At 62.7% G+C, this 22,959-nt stretch overlaps 2 protein-coding genes across 2 annotated transcripts; both read left to right on the top strand.

Annotated features, from left to right (window-relative positions):
* ANO8 (anoctamin 8) lies at nt 1–18,983 on the top strand (the record flags this gene model as incomplete). Its single annotated transcript, XM_041471055.1, has 18 exons — nt 1–91; nt 3,725–3,835; nt 4,899–5,031; nt 5,119–5,257; nt 5,741–5,837; nt 6,948–7,064; nt 7,753–7,880; nt 8,893–9,054; nt 9,839–9,991; nt 10,208–10,334; nt 10,424–10,479; nt 11,144–11,218; nt 11,408–11,551; nt 12,562–13,203; nt 13,822–14,013; nt 15,984–16,115; nt 16,908–17,018; nt 17,973–18,983. Coding segments are annotated over 18 exons (3,273 nt in total), but the record flags the coding sequence as incomplete, so codon positions are not given.
* A 34-nt stretch (nt 18,984–19,017) lies between these two features.
* On the top strand, nt 19,018–20,721 carry LOC121355555. The gene is made up of 2 exons (XM_041471058.1): nt 19,018–19,445; nt 19,575–20,721. Exons 1-2 carry the CDS (start codon nt 19,302–19,304, stop codon nt 20,469–20,471), a joined length of 1,041 nt encoding a protein of 346 aa, XP_041326992.1. The 5' UTR covers nt 19,018–19,301; the 3' UTR covers nt 20,472–20,721.
* The last annotated feature ends 2,238 nt before the right edge of the window (nt 20,722–22,959 follow it).

Raw genomic sequence — 22,959 nt, forward strand, 5'->3', positions numbered from 1 at the left:
GCGGCGGCCGCGGCGCAAGACGGAGAGCGGCCCCGGCGGGCCCCGGCCGCGGAGGAGCGAGCGGAACCGGCGGCCCCCACCGGAGTGCTGGGTACGGGGAACCGGGGGGTGCGGGAGAACCGGCGGGGGGGCACGGGGAGGGCCGGGTGCGGCTCGCTGCGGATGCGGGCCGGGATGCGGCTCGCCGGGACCGCCGGTGGGGGTCGGGGCTGCCGGTGGAGCTCTGAGCATCCCCCCGGTACCGGGGCGGCTCCGAGCCCCCCCTCCACCCGGGGGGGTGCCATCCCCCGTGCCACCCCCACCCCGGGAAGGTTTTGTCCCCCCCCTTGCCAAGCCCGGGCCCCCCCCGGCACGCCAGGGGGGTGGCGCAGCTCGCAGCCTTTGTGTCGCTGTCCCCACGCTGTCGTTGGGGTCCCCTCCCCCGCGTGGCGCTGGGCCAGGTGACATCCCCTGATCGGGGTCCCCGCGGCGGGGGAGGGGGGGTGGCAGGGCTTGGTGGCAGCTGTGCCACCGAGCGGGGCTCCTGCCCGTGACCCACTTCGTGCCCCCCCCGGGACGCCGCTCGGTCCCGGGCACCGCCGCGCCGCAGCTCCGGTGACCTTAGCCCGGGAGCCAAGGTGAGCGGCACGGCCGGCGACAAACGGGGACAAGCGGGGGGACCCGGGGGGTGGCCGAGCCCTCGGGGCCACCTTGGTGTCGGGAGGGGCTGCGGAGACAGCGGGGTGAGGGTGGCGGTCACCCCCAAGCCAAGCCAGCCTGGGGGTGCTGGGGACCCCCCCTTTTCCGTCACCTTGGGCACGGAAAGCCCCCCCGGCCCTGGGTCTGTGCCCCCGGGGTGGGCATCGCCCCACGCGGGTGGCAGTGTCGCGGGTGGCACCGCTGCGGGAGGGACATAAATAATGCAGGGTGGGTGAGCTCAGCCCGCCGGCGTCACCCGGCTGCCCGGGCAGGGTGGCACTGCCACCGCGGCCAGAGCCCCGTGCCCACCGGCAATGGCCTGGCACCCTAAAACACGGGCACCCTGAGAGTCTGGCACCCCAACACCCGGCTACCCCTGCACCCCACCACCATGGTACCCCGACAGCCCAGTATCCCAAAACCTGGCTGCACCTGTACCCAACACCCTGGTACCCCAGTACCTCAGCCCCCCAGCACCCCTGCATCCTGGCACCCCACCACCCTGGCACACCAACACCCTGGCACCTTGGCACCCTGCTACTCCAACACCCAGACACCCCAACAGCCTGGCACCCCAACACCCCAGCACCCCTAAACCTCAACCCCCCCACCCTGGCACCCCATCACCCCCAAACCCTGGCACCATCTTACCCCGCACCCCAAGGCAGGACCCGGCCGTGCCCAGCCTGCCGGACCGGTGCCACAGCGGGGGTGGCAGCCTGGCACTGTCCCCAACTGCCACCCTCGGCTCGGGGACAGCGCAGCCTTTCAGAGCCCATCAGGGCGTGGGGTTTGGGGGGTCCCAGCAGGGGTTCCCGGGAGGTGCCCGGGTTTGGGGTTGCCAGCAGGGGTTCCCGGGAGGTGCCCGGGTTTTGGGGCGTCCCAGCCGAGGTTCCCGGGAGGTGCCTGGGTTTTGGGGCATCCCAGCAGGGGTTTCCGGGAGGTGCCCGGATTTTGGGGGGGTCCCAGCCGAGGTTCCCGGGAGGTGCCCGGTTTTTGGGGTGCCTTCCCCACCATCAGCAGCTCTGGCATTTCCTGTTTTCCCGGGCGGTTTCCGGCACCCCGCGCCCTGGGGTGGGACCGGGAAAACCGGGATAGGGATGTGGCGGGGAAAATCTGGCCTAGACGGGGCAGGAGGGGGTGGGGATGGTGGGGAGAGCCCGGGAGGTGGCAGTGGGGATGGGGGATGTGGGACTGGGGATGTGGGATTGGGGAGGGGGATGCGGGATTGGGGATGTGGGATTGGGGAGGGATGGGGACATGGGAAGGGTTGGGGAATGTGTGGATGGATGGGGACCGGGACAGGGACATGTGGCAGGATGGGGACAGCGATAGGGACACGAAGTGGGATGGGGACCAGGATGAGGGACATGGGGATGGGTGAGGACCAGGATGAGGGACACGTGGCAGGATCAGGACTGGGATGAGGGACACCGGAGGGCTGGACACTGGGACAGGGACACGTGGCAACACCCTGGCACCTTGGCACCCTGCTACTCCAACACCCAGACACCCCAACAGCCTGGCACCCCAACACCCCAGCACCCCTAAACCTCAACCCCCCCACCCTGGCACCCCATCACCCCCAAACCCTGGCACCATCTTACCCCGCACCCCAAGGCAGGACCCGGCCGTGCCCAGCCTGCCGGACCGGTGCCACAGCGGGGGTGGCAGCCTGGCACTGTCCCCAACTGCCACCCTCGGCTCGGGGACAGCGCAGCCTTTCAGAGCCCATCAGGGCGTGGGGTTTGGGGGGTCGATAGGGACACGAAGTGGGATGGGGACCAGGATGAGGGACATGGGGATGGGTGAGGACCAGGATGAGGGACACGTGGCAGGATCAGGACTGGGATGAGGGACACCGGAGGGCTGGACACTGGGACAGGGACACGTGGCAGGATGGGGACAGGGATGAGGGACATGGGGATGGATGGGGACAGGGATGAGGGACATGGGGATGGATGGGGACAAGGATGAGAGACATGTGGCAGGATCAGGACTGGGATGAGGGACATGTGTAGGGCTGGGGACTGGGATAGGGACACCTGGATGGATGGACACCGGGACAGGGATGAGGGACACCTGGAGGGATGAGGACTGGGATGAGGGACACAGGGAGGGCTGGGGACTGGGACAGGGACACTCCCAGCAGGGGTTCCCGGGAGGTGCCCGGGTTTTGGGGCGTCCCAGCCGAGGTTCCCGGGAGGTGCCTGGGTTTTGGGGCATCCCAGCAGGGGTTTCCGGGAGGTGCCCGGATTTTGGGGGGGTCCCAGCCGAGGTTCCCGGGAGGTGCCCGGTTTTTGGGGTGCCTTCCCCACCATCAGCAGCTCTGGCATTTCCTGTTTTCCCGGGCGGTTTCCGGCACCCCGCGCCCTTCCCAGCCCTGGGGCACCGCCACATCCCCGGCCGAGGAGGGGACACTGAGGCACGAGGGGACACTGAGGCAGTGAGGTGACAAACGGGGTCCCCACGCCACCGGGGACCCCCATCCCTCTCTCCCTAGCTGCCGGCCCCGGGTGGATTTTTTGGGATCCCCCCGTGCCCACCCTCCCCGGGAGGCTCTTTGGGGACACCGGGCAAGGGGACAACGCGTCCACCCCAGGGCGGGGCAGCTGCCGTGTCCCCTCGGTGCCACCCGCGCTCCGGGGGTGCTTTGGGGACTGTCCCCATCCCAGCCCGGCGCGGTGGCGCGGGGCCCGCCGCGTTTCCATGGAGACCGGCTGCTTTTTCCCAGTCCCCGTTTTTCCTGCGCTTTTCCGTGCCCGGGCTCCGGGAGGAGGTGAGAGCCTTTGGGGACGCTCCGAGGGGACACCCCGCGACATTCGGCACGGCCGGGGGTGGCAGGACGCGCTGGCGGCTCCTCCCCGCAGCTGTCGGGGCCGATTTTGGGAGCTGCCGCAGGAGAAATCCGATGCCGGGGCGGTGGCACCGCCGTGACCCGTGCCACGGCCGGGTTGGGGACAGCCGGGGACGCGGCCCGGGGCTCCGGGGCGGATCGGGATCCGCTGCCCGGGGACGTTGATCCCTTCCCGGCCTCCCCCCGCAGATAAACTCTTCGGGAAGCGGCTGCTCCAGGCCGGGCGCTACATCATGTCCCACAAGGCCTGGATGAAAACGGTGCCCACGGAGAACTGCGACGTGCTCATGACATTCCCGGGTAGGGACGGGCCGGGAAACCGGGATCGGGGTGGGGTGGGAGCGGGAAAACTGGGATTGGGGTGGGGTGGGAGCGGGAAAACCGGGATTGGGGTGGGATGTGGCCGGGAAAACTGAGATCGAGATGGGGTGAGACAAGTAAAACCGGGATTGGGATGGGACCGGGAAAATCGGGGTGGGGTGAGACCGGGAAAACGGGGATAAGGGTGGGGTGGGACCGGGAAAACCGGGATAGGGATGTGGCGGGGAAAATCTGGCCTAGACGGGGCAGGAGGGGGTGGGGATGGTGGGGAGAGCCCGGGAGGTGGCAGTGGGGATGGGGGATGTGGGACTGGGGATGTGGGATTGGGGAGGGGGATGCGGGATTGGGGATGTGGGATTGGGGAGGGATGGGGACATGGGAAGGGTTGGGGAATGTGTGGATGGATGGGGACCGGGACAGGGACATGTGGCAGGATGGGGACAGCGATAGGGACACGAAGTGGGATGGGGACCAGGATGAGGGACATGGGGATGGGTGAGGACCAGGATGAGGGACACGTGGCAGGATCAGGACTGGGATGAGGGACACCGGAGGGCTGGACACTGGGACAGGGACACGTGGCAGGATGGGGACAGGGATGAGGGACATGGGGATGGATGGGGACAAGGATGAGAGACATGTGGCAGGATCAGGACTGGGATGAGGGACATGTGTAGGGCTGGGGACTGGGATAGGGACACCTGGATGGATGGACACCGGGACAGGGATGAGGGACACCTGGAGGGATGAGGACTGGGATGAGGGACACAGGGAGGGCTGGGGACTGGGACAGGGACACGTGGCAGGATCAGGACAGGGATGAGGGACATGGGGATGGATGGGGACAAGGATGAGGGACATGGGGATGGATGGGCACAGGGATGAGGGACATGGGGATGGATGGGCACAGGGATGAGGGACGTGTGGCAGGATCAGGACAAGGATGAGGGACATGGGGATGGATGGGCACAGGGATGAGGGGCACGCAGCAGGATGGCCCCGCGCTGGTGACACGGTGGGACGCGCGCTGCTGTCCCCACAGACAGCACGGATGACCACACGCTGCTGTGGCTGCTGAACCACATCCGCCTGGGCATCCCCGAGCTGATCGTGCAGGTGCGGCACCACCGGCACACGCGCGTCTACGCCTTCTTCGTCACCGCCACCTACGAGAGGTGCGTGCCCGTCCCCTCTGTGTCCCCGCCGTGTCCCCAGCGTGCCCCCAGCGTGTCCCCAACGCTGTCCCCACGCTGTGGCCGCAGTTTGCTGCGCGGGGCGGACGAGATGGGGCTGCGGAAGCCGGTGAAGGCGGAGTTCGGGGGCGGCATGCGCAGCTTCTCCTGCGAGGAGGATTACATCTACGAGAACATCGAGAATGAGCTCGGCTTCTTCAGCTCCCAGGTGGGGACCGGCACGGGGTACGGGGTATGGGGTACAGGGTACGGGGTGTGGGGTATGGGGTGTGTGCGGTGTGGGGTGTGGGATATGGGATACGGGGTGTGGGGTGTGGGATATGGGAGGTACTGGATGTGGGATATGGGATATGGGATATGGGATTATGGGGATATGGGATGTGGGATATGGGGTGTGGGATATGGGATATGGGATACGGGGATATGGGAATATGGGGGATATGGGATTATGGGGGATATGGGATGTGGGATATGGGATATGGGATGTGGGATAGGGGATATGGGATTATGGGGACATTGTGTATGGGATACCAGGATGTGGGGTACAGGGGTCCAGGAATCCAGAGATATGGGGGTGTTGGGATATGGGGATCTGGGGAGGCTGGGTGAGGATCCAGCCACGCCCAGCGATGGTGACAGGGCCAGGGCAGGGAGGGGACAGGACCCGGGCCAATGGCAGCGTGTCCCCCAGGAGCGGCAGAGCATCATCCGCTACTGGCTGGAGAACCTGCGGGCCAAGCAGGGCGAGTCCCTGCACAACATCCACTTCCTGGAGGGACAGCCCATCAGTGAGTGTGGCACGCGGTGACACTGCCACGGCACGCGGTGACACTGCCACGGCACCCGGTGACACTGCTGTGGCACCCGAGGACACTGCCGTGGCACACAGTGACACTGCCACGGCACCCGGGGACACTGCTGTGGCACACAGTGACACTGCCAGGGCACCTGGTGACACTGCCGCAGCACACGGTGGCACCTGCTGGCACTGCCCCTGTGGCACGGGGCTCCCACGTGTCACTGTCCCCATTGTCCCTGTGCCAGCCCTGCCACCCCAGGGCCACGCGGGGTGGCAGTGGGGGACCCCGGGCTGTGTCCCCATGTCCCTGACCCTGTGTCCCCATTGTCCCCACTGTCCCCATCCCTGGGGCCGTGTGCTGGGCAGGGTTTGTAGGATCCTGGTGGGCACAGAGCTGTCCCCATTGTCCCCATTGTCCCCGCCCCTATCCCGCGCCTCCAGGGCCACGTGGGGTGGCAGCAGGGACCCCGGGCCATGTCCTCATGTCCCTGACCCTGTGTCCCCGTTGTCCCCATTGTCCCCATTGTCCCTGACCCTGTGTCCCCACTGTCCCGGACCCTGTGTCCCCACTGTCCCCATCCCTGGGGCCGTGTGCTGGGCAGGGTTTGTAGGATCCTGGTGGGCACAGAGCTGTCCCCACTGTCCCCATTGTCCCCGCCCCTATCCCGCGCCTCCAGGGCCACGTGGGGTGGCAGCAGGGACCCCGGGCCATGTCCTCATGTCCCTGACCCTGTGTCCCCGTTGTCCCCATTGTCCCCATTGTCCCTGACCCTGTGTCCCCACTGTCCCTGACCCTGTGTCCCCATTGTCCCCATGTCCCTGACCCTGTGTCCCCACTGTCCCGGACCCTGTGTCCCCACTGTCCCCATCCCTGGGGCCGTGTGCTGTGCAGGGTTTGTAGGATCCTGGTGGGCACAGAGCTGTCCCCACTGTCCCCATGTCCCCGCTGTCCCCATTGTCCCCGCTGTCCCCATTGTCCCCATTGTCCCCACTGTCCCCATTGTCCCCGCCCCTACTCCCGCCCCCCCAGGGCCGCACGGGGTGGCAGGGGGCACCCCGGGCGGTGTCCCCGTGTCCCTGACGCCGTGTCCCCCGGCAGTCCCGGAGCTGGCGGCGCGGGGGGTGATCCAGCAGCTGTTCCCGCTGCACGAGCAGAGGATCCTCAAGCGCCTGATGAAGTCCTGGGTGCAGGCGGTGTGCGAGGCGCAGCCCCTCGGTGAGACGGGGGGCTTGGGGGGCACCCCACAAGGGTTTTTGGGGGTCCCACAGGGTTTGGGGTGACCCCACAAGGGTTTTTGGGGGTCCCACAGGGTTTGGGGTTACCCCCAAGGCGGTGTGCGAGGCGCAGCCCCTCGGTGAGAGGGGGGGCTTGGGGGTCACCCCACGAGGGTTTTTGGGGGTCCCATAGGGTTTGGGGTGACCCTACAAGGGTTTTTGGGGGTCCCACAGGGTTTGGGGTCACCCCCAAGGCAGTGTGCAAGGCGCAGCCCCTCAGTGAGATGGGGGGCATTGGGGGCTTTGGGGTGACCCCAGAAGGGTTTTCGGGGGTTCCATAGGGTTTGGGATAACCCCACAAGGGTTTTTGGGGGTCCCACAGGGTTTGGAGTCACTCCAGAAGGGTTTTTAGGGTCCCAGCCCCTCGATGAGGCTTTGGGGTATTTTTGGGCTCCCAGAGCGTTTGGGGTGACCCCAGCAGGGTTTTAAGGGTTCATTTAGGGTGACCCCAGCGGGGTTTTAGGAGTCCATTTGGGGTGATTTTGGGGTCCCAGCCCCTCGGTGATCTTTGGGGTGACCCTAGCAGGGTTTTAGGGGTCCTATTTAGGGTGACCCCGGTGGGGTTTTAGGAGTCCATTTGGGGTGATTTTGGGCTCCCGGCCCCGCTGATGTCCCCTGTGCCCCCCCAGATGACATCTGTGACTATTTTGGGGTGAAGATCGCCATGTACTTCGCCTGGCTGGGCTTCTACACCTCGGCCATGGTGTACCCGGCCGTGTTCGGCTCCATCCTCTACACCTTCACCGACAGCGACCCGGTGAGCCCTGCTGTCACTCGGGGTCACCCCGGGGTCACCCTGGGTTCACCCTGCGTCACTCGGGGTCACCCAGGGGTCACCCTGCATCACTCTGGGTCACCCTGCGGTCACTCGGGGTCACCCTGCGGTCACTCTGGGGTCACTCTGGGTCACCCTGGGGTCACTTGGGGTCACTCTGCGGTCACTCTGGGGTCACTCCGGGGGGCTTCCCAACCTTCCCGGGGGGTTTCTGTCCCTTGGGGTTCCCATCCTCCTGTGAGGGTTTCCAAACTTCTTTTAGGGTTTCCATCCCTTCCCGGGGTTTCTGTAATTCCTTGTGGGTTTTTCTTCCCTTTGTGGGGTTTTCATCCCTCCTTGGGGTTTCCATCCCTTCCATCCCATCCCTCTTTGGGGTTTCCATGCCTTCTCGGGGTTCCCGTCCTCCTGTGAGGGTTTTACAAACTCCTTTAAGGGTTTTCATCCCCTCTTGGGGTTCCCATCCTCCTGTGAGGGTTTCCAAACTTCTTTTAGGGTTTTTATCCCCTCTTGGGGTTTCCAAACTCCTTTAAGGGTTTCCATCCCTTCCCAGGGTTTCCGTCATTCCTTGTGGGTTTTTCTTCCCTTTGTGGGGTTTTCATCCCCCCTTGGGGTTTACCAGCTCTCCTTGAGGGTTTCCATCCTTCCTTGGGGTTTTCCATCCCTTTTTGTGGGGTTTTCTATCCCTTTCTGTGGGGTTTTCTATCCCTTTTTGTGGGGTTTTCCATCCGTCTTTGTGGGGTTTTCCATCCTTCGATGTGGAGTTTTCCTTGTGGGGTTTTCCATCCCTCCTTGTGGGGTTTTCCATCCCTTCTTGTGGGGTTTCCCCCCTTCCCTGATGGATTCCCTCCCTCTTCCTCCCACTTTTCCCTCAATCCCCCACCCCATCCCTTCCCTCGGGGCTGGGGGAACTCCCAACCCCACAGGGCTGGCTTTGGGGGCCGTGGGGACAGGGAGGGGACCAACCCCGGTGCAGTTGGTGCCATCTGTCCCCCAGACCAGCCAGGACATCTCCTGCGTGGTCTTTGCCATCTTCAACGTCATCTGGGCCACGCTCTTCCTGGAGGAGTGGAAGCGCCGCGGCGCCGAGTTCGCCTACAAGTGGGGGACGCTGGACACGCCCGCCGAGTCCCTGGAGGAGCCCCGGCCCCAGTTCCGGGTCAGACACCGCCACGGGGTCCCGACCCTTCTGGGGGTCCCATCCCTTGGGGCCCCATTCCTTGGGGGTCCCATTCCTTGGGGGTGCCATTTCTTGGGGGTCCCATTCCTTGAGGTCACATCCCTTGGGGGATCCCATCCCTTCCAGGGATCCCATTCCTTTTGGGGGATCCCATCCCTTGGGGGTCCCATCCCTTGGGGTCCCATTTTGGGGGTCCCATCCTTGGGGGTCCCATCCCTTGGGGTCCCATTCCTTGGGGCCCCATCCCTTGAGGAGTCCCATCCCTTGGGGGTCTTGTCGCTTGGGGGTCCCATCCCTTGGGTGTCCCATTCCTTGGGGGTCCCATCCCTTGGGGTCCCATCCCTTGGGAGGGGCTCCATCCCCTGGGAAAGGTCCCGTCCCTTCTGGGGGTCCCATCCCTTGGGGTCCCATTCCTTGGGGGTCCCATCCCTTCCAGGGATCCCATTCCTTTTGGGGGATCCCATTCCTCGGGAGGCCGCCAGATCCCATCCTGAGGGGGTTCAGCTGCCAGCCCCGGCGTCCTGGGGGGGTCCCTGGATCTGTGTGTGCCATGGGCCATGGGGTGCCATGGGTCCCCGAGCTGTTTGTGCCACGGGCCCTGGGGTGCTGTGGGGTGCCAGGATCTGTGTGTGCCACGGGCTGTGGGGTGCCATGGGGGTCCCTGGATGTGTGTGCCATGGGCTGTGGGGTGCTGTGGGGTGCCAGGGTGTGTGGGTGCCAGCGTGTGTGGGTGCCAGGACCGGTGCCACGGCCGTGCCCGCAGGGCACCAAGCGGATCAGCCCGGTGACCAGCGCCGAGGAGTTCTATTACCCGCCCTGGAAGCGCCTCCTGTTCCAGAGCCTCGTCAGCCTGCCCGTGTGCCTGGCCTGCCTCACCCTCGTCTTCCTCCTCATGCTCGGCTGCTTCCAGCTCCAGGTGTGGCCCCGCCCGGGGACAGTGACAGTGACACTGCTCTGGGGACAGTGACAGTGGCACTGCTCCTGCTCCTGGTGCTGCTCCAGGTCCTGATCCTGACCCTGACCCTGACTGTCTCCCTGTCCCTGTCCCTGTCCCCTCCCTGCCCCTGTCCCTGTTCTCTCCCTGTCCCTGTCCCCTCCCTGTTCCCTCCCTGTCCCCTCCCTGTCCCCACAGGAGCTGGTGCTCAGCATCCAGGAGCTGCCGCGTGTCCTTCGCTTCCTGCCCAAAATCATCCTGGCCGTCATTGTCACCGCCTGTGACGAGCTCTACAAGAAAGTGGCCTTGTGGCTCAATGACATGGGTGCGCTGGGGACCCTGCGGTGGCCCTGGGGTGGCCCTGGGGTGGCCCTGGGACCCCCGAGCCCCCCTGACCCCCCCTGTGCCCTGCAGAGAATTACCGGCTGCAGAGCGCCTACGAGAAACACCTCATCATCAAAATGGTCCTGGTGAGGGGACACGGGGACACTGAGGGGACACTGGGACACGGGGGACATTGGGACACTGAGGGGACACTGGGGGACATGGGAACACTGGGACATGGGGACACTGAAGGGACACAGCGATACAGGGGGACATGGGGGATATGGGGAGACTGGGGACACATGGGGACACGGGGGACATTGGGACACTGAGGGGACATTGGAGGGACACTGGGGAACATGGGGACACTGGGATATGGGGGACATGGGGAGACTGAGGGACACGGGGGACATGTGGGGACTGGGGACACGGGGGACTGGAGGGGGCCAGGATCAGGGACCCGGGAGACTGGGAGGGACTGGAGAGGTCCTGGCAGCTCTTGCTGAGGGGACAGAGGGGACAGAGGGCACTGGGGGGACTGGAATGGTCCCAGTGGGTCTTGGTGAGGGGACAGAGGGGACAGAGGGCACTAGGGGAGTCCCAGTGGCTCTTGGTGAGGGACAGAAGGGACCAGAGAGGTCCAGGAGGGACAGAGGGGACCAGAGGGGTCCTGGCAGCTGCAGAGGTGACAGATGGGGCTGGAGATGTCCCAGAAGGGACACAGAGGGGACACGGAGGGAAGCGGAAGGTCTCAGCCAGCGCTGAGGGGACACCGAGGTGACCGAGGTGCCACCCCACTGTCGCCGCCAGTTCCAGTTCGTCAATTCCTACCTGAGCCTTTTCTACATCGGATTCTACCTCAAGGACATGGAGCGCCTCAAGGAGGTGAGGGGACCCTGCCAGGGCCGCCGATGTCCCCAGAGTGTCCCCAACACCCCTCCACCCCCCTCCACCACCACCACTTCCCTCTGGGTGTCCCCGCTGTGTCCCCGCCCGGCGCGGCTCACGGCGTGTCTCTGTGTCCCTGTGTGCTCGTGGTGTCGCCGTGTTGTGCCTTTGGTGTCCCTTCCGCAGCTCCTGCTCATCCTGTCCCTGTCGCAGAGCCTCGCGCGGCAGCTCCGGGAGGCTCTGCTCCCCTCCATCTTCCTCCACCTCCACCTGTCCCTCATCTTCCTCAGGCGCCTCCTGCGCTTTTGCTGGACCCTGGGAGTATCCAAAGTAGGAGCGCGGGGACACCCAGGGGACACCCAGGGGACACAGGTGTCCCCAAGCCCCCCAGGGTGGCGGTGGCGCTGCTGCGGCCCCGCCCCATCGGGGTGTCAGCGACGGGCGGGGGTGACAGCGGAGGGGACACTGCGGGGGTGACAGGGAGGGGCGGGGACACTGCGGGGACAGCGGAGAGGAGCGGGGACAGCACGAGGGGAACAGGGACACTGAGGGGACACCAGGAACAGGGACAGGACGGGAAGGGCAGGGACACCACGAGGGGAACAGGGACACTGAGGGGACATCAGGGACACCACGAGGGGAACAGGGACACTGAGGGGACATCAGGAGCAGGGACAGCACGAGGACACCACAGGAGGGGCAGGGACACCTCGAGGACACCACAAGAAGAGCAGGGACATTGTGGGGACAGCACAGGAGGAGCAGGGACACCACAAGAACATCAGGGACACTGTGGGGACATCAGGAGCAGGGACACCATAAGGGGAGCAGGGACACCACAAGGGGAGCAGGGACACTGTGGGGACATCAGAGAGGAGCAGGGACACCACAAGAACATCAGGGACACTGTGGGGACATCAGGAGCAGGGACACCATAAGGGGAGCAGGGACACCACAAGGGGAGCAGGGACACTGAGGGGACATCAGGGACACCGCAAGGGGAGCAGGGACACCACAAGAACATCAGGGACACTGTGGGGACATCAGAGAGGAGCAGGGACACCACAAGGGGAGCAGGGACACTGTGGGGACATCAGGAGCAGGGACACCATAAGGGGAGCAGGGACACCCCAAGGGGAGCAGGGACACTGTGGGGACATCAGAGAGGAGCAGGGACACCCCAAGGAGAGCAGGGACGCTGTGGGGACACCAGTGACCCCACAGGAGGAGCAGGAACCCCGCGGAGCCATGCCACGGGGACAATCCCCAGCCATGGCTGGTGCGTGTGTGTGTGTGTGCGTGTGGGTGGGTGCGACACCGTGTCCCCCGTGTCCCCGCAGATGCTGGCCACGCTGCTGCTGACGCGGCAGTTCCTGCAGAACGTGCGCGAAGTGTCGCAGCCGCACCTGTACCGGCGCCTCCGCCGCGGGGACCTGCCGGTGCGCGGCGTGCGGCAGCTGCTCCGCGCCCTGCTCCGCCTGCTCGCCCCCCGGCCGCCCCCGGCCGCCCCTCCGCACGGCAAGAAGTGCCTCAACGGCGGCTGCGGCGGTCCCGAGGAGGAGGAGGAGGAGGAGGAGGAAGAGCGGCGCGGCTCGGACTCGGAGGAGGAGAGCGCGCTGGACTGCGGGCTGAAGCTGAAGAAGGTGAGCTTCATCGAGCGCGGCGAGCGGCGCCCCGAGCCCGCCGGGCCCGAGGACGAGCCCTTCCTGGAGGAGGGCAGCCCCACCATGGTGGAGAAGGGCATGGACCCCGCCGCCGTGTTCGAGCTCTGCGAGGAGGAGGAGGAGGCCGAAGCGCAGCCCGGCAGCCCCGGCAGGGCGGCGGAGCCGGCGGTGCTGGCGAGGAGGAGGAGGAGGGAGGAGGAGGAGGGCGAGGAGGAAGGGAGGAAGCGCAACCGCGCCTCGTGGATTGACCCCCCCGAGGAGGATTACTCCACGCAGCTGACCCAGGCTGAGGTGGAGAGCTGCATGAAGAAGTACGAGGTGGGTGGCTTCTGTCCCTTTGTCCCCTTGTCCCTGGAGCTGCTGGGTTCCCCAAGAGGTTCCCGGGGCTCTCTGAGGTGTCCCTGTGGCCACGAGGATCTCCAAGGTGTCCCATGGATTCCCTGAGGGTCCCTGTGGCCACCAGGACTCGAGGTGTCCCATGGGGTCCCTGGGGTGTCCCCGTGGCCATCAGGATCCCCAAGGTGTCCCATAGTTTCCCTGAGGTGTCCCCATGACCATCAGGACTTGAGGTGTCCCATGGAGTCCCTGAGGTGTCCCTGTGACCCTCAGGATCCCCAAGGTGTTCCCAGGGCTTTCCTGAGGTGTCCCCGTGTCTGGTGGCCTCCCAAAGCGTCCCTTCCTGAGGTGTCCCCGTGGCCACCAGGATCCCCAGGTGTCCCATGGCTTCCCTGAGGTGTCCCTGTGGCCATCAGGACTTGAGGTGTCCCCTGGGGTCCCTGAGGTGTCCCCATGGCCATCAGGACTCGAGGTGTCCCATGGCTTCCCTGAGGTGTCCCCGTGTCTGGTGGCCTCCCAAAGCGTCCCTTCCTGAGCTGTCCCCCCAGAACCCACCCCGGCGCTCGCGGTGACGTGCCCGTGTCACCGCTGTCCCCTCAGGACACCTTCCAGGACTACCAGGAGATGTTCATCCAGTTTGGCTACGTGGTGCTCTTCTCCTCGGCCTTCCCGCTGGCGGCCGCCTGCGCGCTGCTCAACAACGTGCTGGAGATCCGCAGCGACGCCTTCAAGCTCTGCAGCGGCCTGCAGAGACCCTTCGGGCAGCGCGTGGCCAGCATCGGCCACTGGCAGGTACGGCCTCCCAAAGTGTCCCTTCCCAAGGTGTCCCCGTGGCCACCAGGTGTCCCCTGGGGTCCCTGAGGTGTCCCCATGGCCATCAGGACTCGAGGTGTCCCATGGATTCCCTGAGGTGTCCCCATGGCTATCAAGATCCCAAAAATGTCCCCAGGGCTTGTGGGGTCCCTGAGGTGTCCCCATGGCCATCAGGATCCCCAAGGTGTCCCCATGGCTTGTGGCCTTCACAAGGTGTCCCCATGGCCATCAGGACTTGAGGTGTCCCATGGCTTCCCTGAGGTGTCCCCGTGTCTGGTGGCCTCCCAAAGCGTCCCTTCCTGAGGTGTCCCCGTGGCCACCAGGATCCCCAGGTGTCCCATGGCTTCCCTGAGGTGTCCCTGTGGCCATCAGGGTACATGGGGACGTGGGGACATGGGGACAGCAGGGACACTGGCAGGTGGGACATGGACATGGGGACATGGGGACACAGGGGACATAGGGACAGCATCAGCCACTGGCAGGTACGTGGGGACACGGGGACAGCAGGGACACTGGCAGGTGGGACACGGACACGGGGACAGAGGGGACAGCAGGGACACGGGGATAGCATCGGCCACTGGCAGGTGGGACGTGGACATGGGGACATGGGGCTATGGGGACAGTGGGGACACTGGCAGGTGGGACACGGGGCCAGCAGGGACACGGGGACACAGAGACACAGGGCCAGCATTGGCCACTGGCAGGTGGGACACGGACATGGGGACAGAGGGGACGCGGGGACACTGGCAGGTGGGACACGGGGACAGAGGGGACACAGGGACATGGGGCCAGCATCGGCCACTGGCAGGTGGGACACGGGGACACAGGGACGTGGAGACAGAGGGGACACAGGGACAGAGGGGACACTGTGAACATGGGGACATGGGGACGCTGGCAGGTGGGGCACGGGGACAGCGAGGACAGAGGGGACACTGGGGACAGCAGGGCCAGCGGGGCCGGCGGGGCCAGCAGCAGATCGGGGCTCTTTGTCCCCTGGGGTGGCACAGAAATGACATTTCCAGAGGAGCTGCTCACGGGCTCCCCGCGTCTGACCCGAAACTCCCACCTGGAATTCCATCTGTAGCACCTGACAATTGTTAATCCACTAACAAACATTAACGAAAAAGCTTCTCTCCCTAAATAATTCAAAAATAATAAATGAACTGAAATTTTAAATTTTATTTCTTTATCAATTAAAAACATTAAAATTTATTAAATATGATTATTTAATATTATTGCATAATATAATTATTTATTATTAAATGTATTATTAATTATTATTAGTTACTATTATCAAATATTATTAATAACTATTATTTACTGTTAGTATAATAATTATTATTAATAACTATTATTAATAACTATTATTCACTGTTATTATTAATAACTATTGTTATTAAATATTATTAATTCCTATCACTAATAGCTATTATTCTCTGTTATTATTAATAGCTATTATTATTAAATATTATTAAGTCCTATTATTAATAACTATTATTCACTGTTATTATTAATACATATTATTAGATATTATTAACAACTATTATTAATAACTCTTATTAATAACTATAATTCACTGTTGTTATTATTAATAGCTATTATTATTAAATATTATTAATTCCTATTATTAATAACTATTATTGATAACTAGTATACCCATTATGAGTAACTATTATTAACTATTGCATAATAGTTATTAAACATTATTAACTACTATTAAACACTATTATTAACTATTATAATTAGACATCACTATTAAATTTCATTTCATTCTAACCCCTCTTTCTTTTAATTACCCCCAAACCTTTTTCCCTCTTTAAACCTCCTTCCCCTCTCCCTAACCCCCCTCCCCACCCAAAACGCGACTGACACGCTCCGACCACCCCGCTGGCCATCCCCCGCCGCGCTAATTACCCAATTAACGGGACCCCTCCAATTAACGCGCGCAGAAGGTGATGGAGGCCATGGGCGTGGTGGCCATCGTGGTCAACTGCTTCCTGCTGGCGCAGTGCGGGCAGCTGCAGCGCCTCTTCCCGGGGCTCAGCCCCCAGGCCGCCATCGTCTCCGTCGTGGTGCTCGAGGTACCCCGGGGCGGCGGGCTTGGGGGGCCCCGGGGTCACCCCCGGGCTTTGGGGTCACCCTGCTGGGCTTTGGGGTCACCCTGCTGGGGTTTGGGGTGCCCCGGGGTCACCTCCGGGCTTTGGGGTCACCCTGCTGGGGTTTGGGGTCACCCTGCTGGGGTTTGGGGTCACCCAGGGTCACCCTGCTGGGGTTGGGTCAGCCCAGAGTCACCCAGGGTCACCCTGCTGGGGTTTGGGGTGCCCCGGGGTCACCTCCGGGCTTTGGGGTCACCCTGCTGGGGGTTGGGGTCATCCAGGATCACCCTGCTGGGGTTTGGGGTGCCCAGAGTCACCCAGGATCACCCTACTGGGGTTTGGGGTCGCCCAGGGTCACCCTGCTGGGGTTTGGGGTCACCCCAGGTCACCTCCGGGGTTTGGGGTCACTGAGGATCACCCTGCTGGGGTTTGGGGTCCCAGGTTAGGTCACGGCCGTGGGTGGGGATGGCCGGGGGAGTTCTGGGCTGGATGGGCCACAAATCCCTGGGAATGAAATCCCTGGGTAGGAAATCCCTGGGTACTCAAATCCCTGGACAACTAATTCATTAATTCCCAGGACACTGAGCCAGATTTTGGGGTGGAAGGGGTGGATTTGGGGGTAGAAAGGATGGATTTTGGGATGGAAGGGGCAGATTTTGGGATGCAAGGGAAGGATTTTGGGGTGGAAAGGCCTGATTTTGGGGTGGAAGGACAGGATTTCAGGAATGCCGGAATGCTGAGCTGTGTCCCCATGTCCCCGTGTCCCCGTGTCCCCAGCACTTCGCCCTGCTCCTCAAGTACGTCATCCAGGTGGCCATTCCCGACATCCCCGCCTGGGTGGCCGAGGAGATGGCCAAGCTGGAGTACCAGCGCCGCGAGGCCTTCAAGGTGGGTCCTACCGGGGTGACGTCCCCACGGTGTCCCCAAGGTGTCCCCAGGGTGTCCCCAGCATCACTGGGCTCCCAGAGGTGTCCCCATAGCCAGTGGCCTCCCCAAAGTGTCCCTGGACCCAGTGACCTCCCCGAGGTGTCCCCATGCCCAGTGTCCCCTGAATGTGCCCCTCGATGTCCCCTAGATGTGCCCCCTGGCTGTGCCCCATGCCCAGTGTCCCCTCGATGTGTCCCCTGTCTCTGTCCCCTCAATATCCCCTGGCTGTGCCCCCTGGCTGTGCCCCATGCCCAGTGTCCCCTCGATGTGTCCCCTGGCTCTGTCCTCCAGCCATGCCCCACGCCTGGTGTCCCCTCAATGTCCTGGTGTCCCCTTGATGTCCCTGTCATTGTCCCCTGGCTGTGTCCCATCGATGTCCCTGGCCTCACCCCTTGCCCAGTGTCACCTCCATGTCCTGGTGTCGCCTTAATGTCCCCATCGCTGTCCCCTCAGTGTCCAGTGCCTGTGTCCCCTCCATGTCCCCATCACTGTCCCCTCAATGTGGATGTGTCCCCTCGATGTCCCGGTGTCCCCTCAATGTCCCTGTGGCTGTGTCCCCTTAATGTCACCTGGCTGTGCCCCACTCCCGGTGTCCCCTCGATATCCCCATCCCCGGTGTCCCCTCGATGTCCCTGTGTCCCCTCGATGTCCCCATGCCCGGTGCCCCCTCGATGTCCCGGTGTCCCCTCGATGTCCCCATGCCCAGTGCCCCCTCGATGCCCCGGTGCCCCCTCGATGTCCCCATGCCCGGTGCCCCCTCGATGTCCCTGTGGCTGTATCCCCTCGATGTCCCGGTGTCCCCTCGATGTCCCCGTGGCTGTATCCCCTCGATGTCCCGGTGTCCCCTCGATGTCCCTGTGGCTGTATCCCCTCCATGTCCCGGTGTCCCCTCGATGTCCCCGTGCCTGTCCCCAGAAGCACGAGCGGCAGGCCCAGCACCACTTCCAGCAGCAGCAGCGCCGCAAGCGCGAGGAAGAGGAGCGGCAGCGCCACGCCGAGCTCCAGGCGCGCCGCGACCGCGACCCCGCCCGCGACGAGGCCACCAAGGCCGAGGCCACCGGGCAGGACCCGGCGCACGACAAGGGCCAGGCCAAGGGGAAAAGCTCCGGCGGCTCCTCCGCGCACGGCCCCGACAAACCCAAGCGGCCGAGCTCGCTGCTGGCCACCAACAACGTGATGAAGCTGAAGCAGATCATCCCCCTGCAGGGCAAATTCCTGTCCGGGGGCACCGGCGCGGCTGGCACCGCCACCGCCAGGTCGCCGCAGTCGCCCACGGGCAGCGAGAACAAACTGCCGGGGTTCCTGAGCTTCAAATTCCTCAAATCGCCCGAGACTAAGCGGGACGCGGGCACCGAGAAGGTGCAGTCGCCCACCAAGCCCTTCAACCCCGGCAAGCTCTTTAATTTCGGCAAGTCCGAGGGGCTCGGTGCCAACGGGGGAGCGGCCGGAGCGTCCCCGCAGCCCCGGGCGGGGCCCTCGGCGGACGCGGGGCCCGGGAAGGCGCATCTCAACGAGGAAGGGGCTCGGGAGGAAGCGGAGAACCGGGCGGAGGAGGAGGGCGGCGGTGCCCGGCTCTGACCGGGGGCTCCGGGGGTCCCGGGGGGGCGGGAGGAGCCGGGCGGGGGAGGAGAGCGGCGGTGCCCGGTTCTGAGCGGGGCTCCCGGGGCACGGGGAGCCGGGGAACCGGGCGGAGGAGAGCGGCCGTGCCCGGTTCCGAGCGGAGCACGGGGAGCCGGGGAACCGGGCGGAGGAGGAGGAGGAGGGCGGCGGTGCCCGGTTCTGAGCGGGACTCCCCCGGTTCCGGCCGTTCCGGGAGCCGCCCGGTCCCTGCTGCGAGCGGCCGTGGCCGTCGGGAGCCTCTCGCCGCCGCTCGCCCGCGGGGCCGGCCCGGGGGCCGCCAGCGCCGCGCTCCGCCCCGGTGCTCTGTCATGTCCCCGCCGTCCCCACGGTGTCCCCCCGGGCTGTGTCCCCCCGTGTCCCTCCGGTCCCCCGGGCTGTGTCCCCACGGGTCCCCCCGTCCCCGCCGCGCGGAGCCGCCGCCACCGCCCCGGGGGGGACAGCGGGGGAGGCCTGAGAGCGGTGGAGCCCCGGGAGCGGGCACGGCGCGAGTGATCCCGGTTCGGCTGGGACATCCCGGTGCGGCTGGAGCATCCTGAAACTTCCCAGGCTCACCGGAGGGAGTTATCCCGGTTTTCCATAAGCACCGGGGGCAGTTATCCCGGTTTTTTGAGCATCCCGGTTTCCATGGGCACCGGGGGCAGTTATCCTGGTTTTTGGAGCATCCCGGTTTTCCATCTGCACCGGGGGCAGTTATCCCGGTTTTCCGTGGGCACCGGGGGCAGTTATCCCGGTTTTCCGTGGGCACCGGGGGCAGTTATCCCGGTTTTCCTTCTGCACCGGGCGCGGTTATCCCGGCTTTTGGAGCATCCCGGTTTTCCATCTGCACCGGGAGCAGTTATCCCGGCTTGCACGGGCAGCGGGGGCAGTTATCCCGGTTTTTGGAGCATCCCGGTTTTCCGTGGGCACCGGGGGCAGTTATCCCGGTTTTCCTTCTGCACCGGGCGCGGTTATCCCGGCTTTTGGAGCATCCCGGTTTTCCATCTGCACCGGGAGCAGTTATCCCGGCTTGCACGGGCAGCGGGGGCAGTTATCCCGGTTTTTGGAGCATCCCGGTTTTCCGTGGGCACCGGGGGCGGTTATCCCGGTTTCCTCGAGCACCGGGCGCAGTTATCCCGGTTTTTGGAGCATCCCAAACTCTCCCACACTCCGTTTCCCCCAGAGACGCCGCGCTCCAGCCTTGGGATCCTCCGGGAGCCGCATCCCGCTCCTGGAATTCCCGGGATGCCCGGGACGAGCCCGATTCAGCCGTGCCTCAACCCTGCTCCGCCCGCTCCCCCCGCCTGGATCCCGAATCCCGAATCCCGGAGATCCTTCCCGGGAGTTTTCCAGCCGGGAATGGGGCGCATTTCCCGGGAATGCCGTGCATGGGCAGCGTTTCTTGCACTAAATCCCAACCCCGATCCCGCCGCCGGTGCCGCTTCTCCCAAATCCCAAATCCCAGCGGGACATTCCCGGCTCCAGCTCCGAATTCCCTGGAATTCTGTCGCAATAAGGGGCGGGACAAGGAGGGGACACGGGGAGGGACAATGGGGGAGGGGGTGGGAGCCGCTTCGCTGCTGCCGCGGGAAGGAATTCCGGGATTCCCGGGATTCCCTGGATCGGCTTTTCCAGCGGGATCCACGCTGGGAATGCGCTCCCTCCTTTCCCTGCTTCGCTTCGCGGGGTTGGTGGCACTTGGGGACAACCATTCCCAAAGGGAAAAATCTGGGAAAAAGAGGGAAAAGCGGGGAAAGGGGGGGTGGTCCCGAGTCTCCTCCTGTTCCTCTTCCCAAAAATCAGGTTGGAATTTTTTGAGGGTTTTTTTTTCCCCCTCCTCTTTCGAAGAATCCATGGAATTTCGAAGAATCCATGGAATTTTGGGGTTTGGGGTTTTTTGGGATCCCAAATCGAAGCCATTTTGCAGAGCAATAAGGGCAGGGGAATCCGGGATTCCCGAGGGAAAGGCTCCGTGTTCCTGGGAAAATCCCACTGGGATCGGGGAGGGAAATTTGGGAATGTGGGAAGGGAAATTTGGGAATTGGGGATGGAGTTTGGGAAGGGAAATTTGGGAAGGTGGGAATCAGGGAAGGGAAATTTGGGAAGGTGGGAATTGGGGAAGGGAAATTTGGGAATTGGGGAGGGAAATTTGTGAAGGTGGGAATCGGGGAAGGGAAATTTGGGAATTTGGGATGGAGTTTGGGATTAGGGATGGAGTTTGGGAATGGGGATGGAGATTTGGGAATTCAGGGCAGAGCTTTGGGAATTGTGGATGGAGATTTGGGGATGGAATTTGGGATTGGGGATTTGGGAACGTGGGAATGGAATCTGGGAATTTGGGATGGAGATTTGGGAGCGGGGACAGAGATTTGGGAATTGGGAATGAGACTTGAGAATTTGTGATGGAGATCTGGGAACTGGGAATGGAATTTGGGAAGATTTGGGAATGTGGATGCAGGAGGATCCCAATCCCCCTACCTGGCCTGGAATATCCCAGAAATCCTGGGGCAGATCCCGGGAAAAGGGAGCCCTGGGAATGTTGCGAATTCCGGGAAACAGAGACCCCAAAATTCCAGGAGGCTCCGGCTCCTCATCCCACGGGATTTTCCCAAAAAACCCCGGGAATGGCTTTGATCCCATTTCCCTCTGGAGCAGAGAATTCCCAGAGGGAAAAGCCCCAAATCCGGGGAATTTTCATCCCTTTCTCAAAAAAAAACCAACAAAAACAATCTCTGGAATTTCGGAGGAGGGAGAAATTCGGGAATGGTTTTTCCTTTGATTTTTTTCCTTGGAGTAGGAATTCCGTGGGAATTCCAGGAAAGGAAGGAAAAGGGGGGGGAGAGGGGGGGTTTAATTTATTTCTTTTTAATTTATTTTTGTAAAATCCGCAATAAAAAAGAAATTTATTTCGACAGCTCATTTGCATCTCATTTGCATATTTGAATATTCGAATTCGGCTCCAGGATCCGGAGCAGCATTCCCAACCTCTGGAAAAACAGGATCCAAATATTCCCAGGAGCCAGGAAAGGATGGGAAAATCTGATTAAATCCTCAAAATTCCATCAATTTCTTGTTGATAAAAATGTGGAATTGTTGGAAAAGAAATCCCCAGAGGAAGAATTCCGGTGAATATCCGGGATTTGAGCAGGAATTTTGGGAAAATCCAGGTTTTTCCAGCCCTGTGATCCCGGATTTTGGGTGCAAATGAAAGGATTTGAAGGGAAAATCCTGGAGCTGGGAATGACGGAGCTTCCCGGGATTTGGGAATGGCCAAAATTGGGTGGAAAATTCCCAAGAAATTCAGGATTGAGCTCTGGGAATTGCAGGAATTCCAAGAATTCCAAGCTCTGGGGGTGTTTGGGAGCAGAAACTGGGCAAAAAACCCCAGGAAAATCCCGGGATTTGGTAGATTTTGGGAATTCCAGGTTGGAAGGCACCAGGAAGTGGCAGGAGAGGATTTTTCCAGGAATTTTCCAGAAGATTTCCAGAATGGGATCAAGGGAAGGGGGGAAAAGCGTCTGGAATTGCAGGAAAAGCTGGGAATGAGCTGGAGGAGAGGGGGAAGGGGGATGGGAGGAAAACCCCAAATCCAGGGATTTTGGGAATGTGGGATGGGTGAAGACAGGACTCACTGCAGGGGTCCCAAAGAAATCCAGGGATGAGAATCCCAAATCCAGGGATCCCAAATCCGGGGATGGGAGAATTCCAAATCCAGGGATGGGATGAGGAAAGGGGGATCCCAAATCCCTGGAATGGGATCAGGACAGACTCAAGGGATCCCAAAGAAATCCAAGGATGAGAATCCCAAATCCAGGGATGGGATGAGAATCCCAAATCCAGCGATCCCAAATCCAAGGATCCCAAATCCAGGGATGGGATGAGAATTCCAAATCCAGGGATCCCAAACCCAGGGATGGGATGAGAACCCCAAATCCAGGGATCCCAAATCCCGACGGGATCCGGACCCTCCGGCGATCCCAAACCCGTCCAGCTCCGGCCAATCCCGACCTTTCCCCCGGAATTCCCCATCCCTGTTTTCTTCCTGGGATAAATCCCCATTGCTGAGGTTCCCACCCCCCTTTTCCAGGGGGAAGAAAAGTGGGAATTCCAGCAGGAAGTGCCAACTCTTTAATGGAACAACATTCCCCAGCCTCGGGAACCCCGGGATCCGCCCTCCTCTCCTGGAATCCCCGGAATTCCTCCCGGAGATTCCTCAAATCCGGCTCCTCCCGGAGTTCTCCAGCTGGAAATCCCAAACCAAACCAAAATCCCGGGAATTCCGCTTGTCCTTCCCCTCCCCCCACCC

Source organism: Pyrgilauda ruficollis, unplaced genomic scaffold (assembly GCF_017590135.1).
Source record: "Pyrgilauda ruficollis isolate IOZ18807 unplaced genomic scaffold, ASM1759013v1 scaffold255, whole genome shotgun sequence".
Lineage (NCBI taxonomy): Eukaryota > Metazoa > Chordata > Aves > Passeriformes > Passeridae > Pyrgilauda > Pyrgilauda ruficollis.